This window comes from Corylus avellana, chromosome ca2 (genome assembly GCF_901000735.1).
Source record: "Corylus avellana chromosome ca2, CavTom2PMs-1.0".
Lineage (NCBI taxonomy): Eukaryota > Viridiplantae > Streptophyta > Magnoliopsida > Fagales > Betulaceae > Corylus > Corylus avellana.
In genome coordinates, this window is record NC_081542.1 from 44549379 (window position 1) to 44559239 (window position 9861).

Consider the following 9861-nt stretch of genomic DNA (forward strand, 5'->3'; position numbering starts at 1 on the left):
GGGATAGTTTTCACAACATCCTTCTATTTTATAATACTTATATATATATAGGGTGGAACCAAAATTTCTCATTCGAAAGAGCAAAAGTACGAACTAGTTATAATAATAATAATTTTTTTATTTTATTTTTTTAAGTTTTCAAAATGCACAACATTGCAAGTTGCGCAAAAACGGAGATTTTTTTCACGTTTTCAACTTTTTTTTTTTAATACACACTCACAAACAAAATATCTTTTCACAATTTTATTTAAAAATGAGCGTTTAAACTGCAAAATTGCAAGACCCAACGCGCTCTAAGTTGAGTATGTAAATTAGAAATGTTTTTCTTTTTATGCTAAAAAGAAAAATTAGTTAACCAATTCGAACAACGAAACATGAACCATCAATGATTATCTTTCTTCATTGCTTCTTATAAATGAATCATAATAAACAATATTGAATGATTTTTGCCTTCCCACATTCAACATCAGACCCATTTGTATTCATGGGACTGCACAGAATCTCATTCAAATGGATAGAATTCCACAGTTATAATCATTTTTAAATGAGAGGAAGCAACAACTCCAATTACCATTCTAGCCAACAAAGGTCGGCAAGAAAATTTCAAGAATGACTACCATCCTTGGCAGAAGGTTTTAGATATAGGTCGTCCCTGTAAGTTGAATACAATGGAAGATCAAGAGCTTGCTCTGCGATTCTCTCGTGCTTGTGAATTTTTGCAACCAGGCTTTCGAGGGATGGAAAGTTTGCCTATTACATTTCACACCAACGTTCAACAGTTGGTTCAACATAAGAGTGGAAGAAGCACAAGATTACGGGTCGTTTGGATTTGTAATTTTAAATCGAGTGACTAAAAAATATGATTCAAAAAATAACTTCAAAATGTGTAATTTAAAAACACAGTTAAATGTTTGGTAAAATTACAGTTTAGTATTTTAAAATCATGTATTTTTTTTAAAAACACACCCCTTCCTTGACTTGAAAACGCATAGCTATACATTTTTCGCGAGCTTGTTTAAAATCACACTTTTGACCTTTTGAAATCGCAAAGCCAAACCGACTAGCAATGGGACAAAAAATTGCAAAAGAGTAATTGTATATAATATTATAATAGCACCTCAGGTCGTATATAACCAACCACAACAAGACGCAAATCCTCCCCACAGAAATCTTCAGCAAAGTCATGAAGCAACCATGGCTCTTGCATTATAAATTAGAGTTAACCAGGAAAAAGAAAAAAAGGAAGAAAGAAATTCAGAGGCTACAATTTGTGTCTCGTTACACTCACTATAGTCTTTTCTGGGTTGTTAAAATATGGGTTCCAGCCAATGATCATGATCATTTTTTAAACGACTCTATTTGATACTCAAGCCCAACCAAAATATACCCCTGAGGGATGTTCTGAAAGGAGAGTTGAATAGCCCTCGGTAGATAGATTAGCTGAAAATATAGAAAACTTTTTAGACTAACACAATGCCACAAAATTATCAAGCAAAAGAGGTTGAAATAGTGTGGATATATGTATAACGTGTAATAACCCCCAATAGAGACTGGTGCGATTCAATTCAACACTTTGTTCGTTCGGGTTTCATTTTTGATAACTTGCCAAGTTGCTATACATAAACAAAATTTCAGGCGAACCACTAAAAGTTGCAGCCAATAAATTCACGATGGTGTTGAGAAGCATTAGCTTTTAGTTAAACTTAGCTGCGAAGCCGAGGTATACTAGTGTTTTTATATACATTACTAACGCTGGGCAGAATTAAAATTGTTCTAGAGACGTATAATAGCATCATAAACTAAGAATATTTGAAGATTAAAAAGGAAATTCAAGAAGATAGAAAATAACAAATAGGAAATAGAATGACCCTAATTGAACCAAATAAGCAAACATATAATTAATTCTGAAAGACTTAAATTTAATTGATAGTTCAAACTAAATTGAAAAATAACAAAGACTAGTTGCATTTATATAGGCTAGGCACCTTCTAATTTAACAAGAAAAAGGAAAACCACACCTAATTAGAAAAGAAAAACCTAATCAGAATAGAAAAGGAAAAACAAAATCCTAATGGAAAATGGAAAAACCAATCCTTATTAAAAAGGAAAATTAAAAATACAAGTATAATTAAAATAAAAGCTATGTCGATTTTTTCCTGCCTGCATCAATTGCAAAACAATTCGATCCATCCCCTACAGGAAGGATATAAAGATACAGAAAAAATCTTCTGCCCATGCTCCTTTTTATTTTTTATTTTTAAATAAAAAGCCATTGGATTGACCAGTTTATTCAGACGAAATTTCTGCTCTTTCAAAACCAAAATATTGGAAGTGATCCCCTATGCCAAGATGAGCCATTAATAACCAGACAAATGTGATAAGCTCTCCTCCTTTGCTTAGTTGAGCAACATGAGCATTGGCCTTGCAATGGCTTGCAGCATAAGACAACAATTCCACCCACACTTCACTCATTATCTTCCATCTCTTCTGCCCCTCCAACTTTCCTAGCTCTTTAGCAAGAATACATGCATCAAACAACACAGATTTGCTTCTGTTTCCCTTCACCTTAGCAGGTTTCACAACAGTATTTACTTCAAGGATTCTAGTACAAGCCTGTTTATGTTCTTGATCTTGTTCTTGTCCTAGGTCGACCTTTTCGTTGAAGAATCTTTTGGCATCGGCAAGGGTATCGCGGAATGTTCTTTGGCCAATACCTGCTACACCAGACATCATAGTGGGCTGCATAACAAGAAGATATAACATATAATCCGAAAGGATTTTACAAAATTCACGACGATTACTAGTGTCTTCATCACTCTCATTGATTGTATGGGTATGATAGCAGAGATCTGTAGCAATATGCCATAACATAAGGCTCTCATCACAATCAACGTGGGCAATATAATCCTCAAACTTGCTACTCTCAATGCCAATAATCCCAGAAATATTTTGTAGAACCCTATATCCTCGGGTTGAACGTATCCTCCTCGCATTTTCAGGATTACGTGCGAAATCGGAGTACTTTTTCAGCTCATCAAAGATGAAAACCCATAGCTTTTTTGTTAATGGTTTCTTGGAAACGTATTTCATCCGATCATAGAAATCCTTGAGGCCCAATTTTTCACTGACATAAATTAATATCCGGCCAAAAAAATAATTGAGGGGTGTAAGGTTCTTTTTTGAACGTTCTTGTAGACTATAATCTATAAAATTGTATGTATCCAATGATTCATGCCACCTCCGGAATAGGATTCGTCTAGCCCGTCCCAAGCAACTCATTGATTCTATATCTTCCCCCCAGTTTATCTTCTTGAGATGGAGAAAGTAAATGTTTATTACTCTCCATCTTTTATTCCTCGACAACTGCAGGGTGGAAGCAAGAGCAACAGTCCAATCAGAGAAAGCCATCATAAAGAGAGCAATTGTATCCAAGGCTATGGCACCAAAGAGCAAGGTATAGGTAATTTCAACGTCAATCTTGCCAAAACCATGCTTATCTATTGAATAGAAGGTTGAAAGAGCTGCAACAACCGCACAACTGGATATAAACCGGGCAAAGTATCCAAATATTGAACGTATCACGACAGCCTTCGTATAGAGTACTGTATACAAGAAGTTGAGTTCAACTGCTACGACGTTCAAAACAACTTCTGCGCTTCGCCTACCGAAAAAATCTCGGCTGTCCCGACGCTCATGGATATTAAAGATGTGATCCACAATGAGACCCTTGAACATTTTGAAGAAGTGATAAGCAAGTCGCACCTGTACAGCAGTAGAATCGACATCGAGTGGTATAAAGTTGCTCTTGGGTACTCTTCGGCCAGCTTGGGGTATGTTATAGAATTTTCTTCTTTCAAATTCCTCCATTAACTCTGCATAGTTAAGTCCTGGTTCAGGCGCTTGAAGCATGGATTTTCGAAATGTATTCAGGTTTGCTTGAAATAAAGCATATGTTCGCTCACCATACTTGATGGTTCCAGCGACAAACAGAAGGAGAGTATGGACCCATAACTTGTTACTGGGAAGGGATTGGCCAAAGATAATAGTAGAAGTGACAACCTGGCTTAGGAGCCCAACCAAGTGCCTTAGCCAGAGAGCATTATCCTCCAGAGCAAAAGCAGTTACGGTATCTGGACCACCAAGGTGTAACAAAAGAAAGGGAGCCCAAAACACCAGAATGTCAGCATGATCATCAAATTTTTGAGTATATTTTTGACGCCTGGAAATAAGTCCCAATGCAAAGATAGCAGCCCAATCGGCCAGCAAGTAAGCTACCCAAATCAGCGAGATTACCATCACATTTCCTGTGCGTTTTCTAAATGGTGTAAACAGAATTAGAATGATCTGTAGTGAGAGACTGAACAAAACGAAACCTTGGATGCTCCATTCATCATACAACTTCTTGATGGAGTTAGACATATATATCCTTCCCTTGGTAATTGTTTAATTTTCTTTCTCCTTAATTTCTAATTTCACCCCTGTTGATGACAACTTTAAGTATTAGTTTTTAAGTTGCTAACACAAAAGCAGGAGGTAGATAGATATAGATTTATATTATGCTATTTTGTACGACAAGTCGAATAATATATAGTCGGTCAGAGTAATATATTATTTTGTAGACTGTTATGTATACTATTACGTACTACACAATTTAATAATGTGATAGTGAAAATTAATCATTGGATCAGTACTTTAAAAAAAAATATGAAAAGTTGATTTTCACTATAATATTATCTCAATTGTATAACAATTTATTTACTCAATTGTTTATAATAGTCAAAAACATGATTATTACTCACTATAATAGTTGGTATATGAGTTGACTGCATACTATAACGGTTCAATTATGGACAAAAAGTTTGTTAACAGCTTTTCTATAAGAATAGTTGTATCCACACAAAGACTAAAATAAATTAAAAAATTGACAACGGTGAAGACTAACTCTAGGGACAAATTATAAACACAAAGATTGCATAAATACGTACATTGAGGGCAGGTAAAAGGTATCTCTAATAGAACATAAAAAGGAAACATCATATATGTGTTGTAATAGTTGGCATAAGAGTTGACAGTATAATATAGAGTAATTTTAGGGGCCTACTTGTGTTTTACTAGTGTCCTACTAATAATGATGTAGCTATTAAAATCACAATTGAGCTTGTGATTGATCATTATTGAATTTTGATCAAATAGTAATTTTAATAGCCATATTATTTTTAGTAGGGCACAAGTGAACCTTTTAAAATTACTCGTATAATATAATGGTTTAACTATAGATCACCAAAGTTTGTGGACAGCTTTTCTATAAGAATAACTGTATCCAACGAAAGACTAAAATAAATTATAAAAATGACGACAACGGCTTACATTGAATGAACAAACTTTTAAACATGTTTGTAAAATCTTATATAATTACATTCAAGGACGTAACATGTTTATTTGTAAGACAATAAAACTTTATATGCATTACAATCGTATTACTTCGGCAACTTTATGGACAAACTATAAACACAATTAATTAAATGATTCGGGTTATGGTTGAGTTATATAGTTTTATACTTATTGTTCGATATGACTCAAACTTGACACTAGGGCTAGCAATTTTTTAAACAATCCGCAAACTCGACATGAACCTAACACGAAATTAGATGGTTTAGATTAAGAAGTTTGACCCGTTTAATTAAATGTATCGGGATATAATTGATCTATATTGTCTTATATTCATACATCAACAAAACCCAAACCCAATATTTGATAGTATTTTTTACCTTGATAATTGTTCTGGAAGCAAATTGAGCACTCGGTGAAAGTAATAATAATAACACTAATAATAATAATTTAGCTGACTAAGAAATGTTAGAAACTGGGCCCACATGCCATGTACAATTTAAGTATACAAAAATTAAGCTGTCTATGTCAAAAAAAAAAGAAAAAAAAAAAGGAGGTGTTCAGTAATTTATCACAAATTATAATTATTTGTGGAATTATAATTGAAATAGATTTTATTCTGAATTTTTATTACTTAATGAGATGAATAATTAAGAAAAAGTTTTAATTGATCGTCCGTATATGACCTAGCTAGCCTATGAATACAGAAACATGTTTATTCCATGTATGAGGTATTAGTGGGCATAGCTTAGAAGACACCTCTTTGACTAAAAATTAAAAAAAATTATTCATAGTTCATGTTGCTTAAGTTATTTGTTTCGCTCAAGTATGAACGTAGGTAATTTTAAATCTTTTTCCATTGCATATTTCAACATGTTATTGTTTTGAATATTACAAGAAATTGTTTGTCTTTAGGATGCTATTATCCACCCAAGAAATCCTGGGATTTAACTAGTTTTTGTCCAAAATAATTGGGTCTTTGGTTTAAATTAGGTGTCAGAACATTTGCATTGAGTTAGCTAAAATAGATTGCAATCTAAAATTTAGATAAAACTCTCCTACATTCAATTAGTCATCTCCACTTTGTAATTTCGTCCAACTTCCATTTATAAATTGACAGAAATTCATGTCAATACCCTTAAAAACTCGACACATATCCTTAAAAAAAATTTAAAGAAAAAAAACCAAAATTATTAAAAACATTAAAAATTAAAAAAAAAAATGGTGGCTGGAGCCACCCCAAAGCCACTTTTTTTTTTTTTAATTGTTTGTTTTAAATTTTTTTAATAATTTTAGTTTTTAAATTATATTTTTTATATTTTTAAAAACATGTGTCGAATTTTTAAGGATATTGTCATTGATTTCTGCTAATTTATGGATGAAAATTAGAATGAAGTACTATATTTGTTTTTAGCCATAAGCAATGTACTACCTGCTATACAAAATGAAACCTAGGTGAGTAAAAATAAAGTAGTTAAACCACACCGGTGTAAAATGTATTTAACCCTTTATAAAATAATAATAATAAAAAAAATACTTAGTTAAAATTTAGAGAAAAATATGGGAATGCTTGATAAGATTTGAAGTTTAAAGGCTTGTGGCGGAATCTAAGTCTCATGTGCTTCTTGTAATCGAGGTGACCTTTATAGTTTATACTATATCAAGTTAAATTGTAGGACCCTCTTTAGCCATGTGATGTACAAGGGTGAAACATACCTGCCACCAAACTGAAAGGGAATGGATAAAGATATCAGAGTTCCCTTGACGTTCTTGGAAGCAAGTTCTCGGCTTCGGTATTGAGGCGGTCGACAAGATTTGGGATAGTGGACTTGCTTGTTTCCTTACTAACGGTCGGCTGGGATGAAAATGCTATTGTTTTGGAAAAAAGAATCACAAATGGAAGAGATCGAGAGGTGTCAATGTCACACAAAAATGGGAAGCCAATATCTGATGTGTAAGTTAAAATCAAAACTGGGATTTATAGATGTTTTTCGTCGAGAATAATTGGGACTTCAGGTTCAATATGTCATTCTTATTCGCAAGTTTAAGGGCTTTGTCATGGAATTTGAATCTCAAGCACATGAAGCAAACTCGTCTCTATATGCTTCTTGCAATTGAAGTGAGGTTTATCCTATACCAAGTTAAACTCATTGATGTGTGCCCTTTTGGAATCCATGTTGTCAAAGTTTCTAGGGATATTTCAAGCTTTTACTATAAATTATTTATAAAATTGACTTAAGAGTCCATAATTTGTAAAATGATTAATCATTTTCACTCTTCACACTTCACAGGAGAGAGAAGAGTTTAATCATTTCATCAATTATATCAACATTGTAAGTGGCTTTTAAGAAAAATTGTAGTATCCATTCTTATCTTACAATTGGTTCAAAGTATAATTAAACAAGAATAGTGTTTGACATGTATCCATTCTAACGTCTTTAGCACAACTAGAATACAACCTTTTCACTTTATCCTATTACCTCGTATCTTCCTACCTTCTCCCTACTCTCATAAGCAAGGCATTATTTTTTGAAAAGTGTCAAAAATTATTGAAACATTCCTTCGAAACTTAGAAATCGTAAAAACGTACCTTCGAAACTTTGGACTAGTTATTTCACGTTACCACATCTTCATGTTCAAACTATTTTTTACTCATGGCGATTCTTGCTATTAGAGCAATAGGCACACAATCAACAATTATTGTTGGCTTTAACCAAATACTGTTCTGTCAGAAGTCTAGGGGGTTTGTTGAACACCCTCCCACTGCACCCTCAAATACCATTCATCTACTATTTATTATTTATTTTATTTTATTTTTAAATATATCAACATCAAAATATTCTCACTTTTTATATCACATTATTTACTTTTTATTACTATTTAAACAAAAAAATAACTATAAAATAAAACTTTTTCACTTTTTATACCAATTATTACTCTTATTTATTTTTTTATTTTTTGCCAACTCATAAATTAGGCGTGTATGCTGTTTACCAAATAATGCCTATGTATTTTGCAACAACCGAACGCAAAAAAAAAAAAATAATAATAAATAAATAAATAGAGGAAAGGCTTAAAGAACAAGAAGTCGATCATGAACTCATGATCAAAAAATCTTAATTCGTAATCTTCAAAACATCAATCTCCCTGAAGGAATTTCCAAGCCCCTTTGATTTTAGAGGATCTCGCGGAATGTGCCTTTGATATGGTCCCCTATGGCGGTCGAGTTTGCTTGACAGAATCGATCGTTGATCGGCTTCAAAGAGCCAATTGTGAGGCTGAGCCTTGCCCACAAGATGGGCACTGGAGGCTTGCCCATGCGCCTATTTGGCAGCCCATTCTCCAACAGTTTATAATTATTTCCCCTTCCAAATGAAGGGAAGCAAGAACTCCAATTGCCATTATAGCCAACAAGGTCGGGAAATGTTTCTATTAATATGAGACAAATGGCTTCAATGAATAAAATTAGCATGAATAACAAATAGATATGCTAGATTTTCAAAATTTCACAAGCTTCCATGGCTTAACTACAATTTCAAACTTAATAGAGTCTATTGCAAACTTACAAGTTCAAAAAATATATTCTTAGTAAGCATCCAACCAAAACTTCTGCAAAATGTATATTTCCCACTCAGAATTTTAACAAATGACGCTGTCAAGTAATCCATGTTATCCACTGGGCTCAAAATAGTACATGGAATGCAAATAGATAGACAAAAGCATACAGTAATCAGACGTCCATCCTCCTCCCAATTAAGACAAACAACAGCAACAATGTGGAACTTTAAACTTCTCAACAACCTTTCATTCTGCTTGACATTAAAGAATAACCGGTATTAGCGAAGGTATAAGAAATGAAAAATATAAATTCAAGTATAAATTTCACGGTTGTACAACCAACTAATGAGTTAGAGAAATCTAGGAGTTAGAAAAAGTAGGAGTTAGAGAAAGTAACAACCAACTAATGAGTACCGGCCAATAGCAAGTTCGAAACAATAAAGTAAGGCTACTAACTTCAACGTCGTGCAGTGAGAGTACTGTTCCAGCTTCAAGCCCAACAGCTATGGCTTTACCGTCAGGTCGACAACATAATGATGTTATGCACCTTCCTAGAAAATGTTTTAAGAATTCAGTAATTAAGTACACTACTAAGGCACTTTTCGCGAATGTTGAAATCCAACAGCAAAATTTGAACCCAAAATAAAAAATAAGAAATAAGAATTTTTTTTTTTTTTTTTTAATATATATATATCAGAGCAGCATACCATATACACATACAAATATAGATATATACATGTGTGTGTTGAATTAAGTAATAACAAATTATGATCAATTGAATAGGAAACTACAGCAATCAACCAACTGAACGACTTAATTTGGATTCTGAAATTTGCAACAGATTAATACAAGTCGTGGAAATTGAGTTAGGCAAAAGAGAGAGAGAGAGAGAGATAATCACCAGGAGAAGTTGTC

At 33.1% G+C, this 9861-nt stretch overlaps 2 protein-coding genes across 2 annotated transcripts in view; both read right to left on the bottom strand.

Annotated features, from left to right (window-relative positions):
- Positions 1 to 2286: 2286 nt before the first annotated feature.
- Positions 2287 to 4419, bottom strand: LOC132169908 (uncharacterized). The gene has a single exon (XM_059580851.1). It carries the CDS (start codon positions 4417 to 4419, stop codon positions 2287 to 2289), a length of 2133 nt encoding a protein of 710 aa, XP_059436834.1.
- Positions 4420 to 8973: 4554 nt separating this feature from the next.
- Positions 8974 to 9861, bottom strand: part of LOC132169909 (uncharacterized) — a 2227-nt gene continuing 1339 nt past the window's right edge. Inside the window, exons 2-3 of the mRNA XM_059580852.1 lie at positions 9114 to 9197; positions 8974 to 8997 (exon numbers count right to left, since the gene is read on the bottom strand). Coding sequence (XP_059436835.1) covers positions 8974 to 8997; positions 9114 to 9197 — 108 coding nt within the window. The remainder of the gene's footprint in view (positions 8998 to 9113; positions 9198 to 9861) is intronic.

Bases quoted from the DNA above. Each gene is read 5' to 3' on its own strand.
- LOC132169908 (XM_059580851.1), bottom strand. From the start codon at position 4,419: ATGTCTAACTCCATCAAGAAGTTGTATGATGAATGGAGCATCCAAGGT.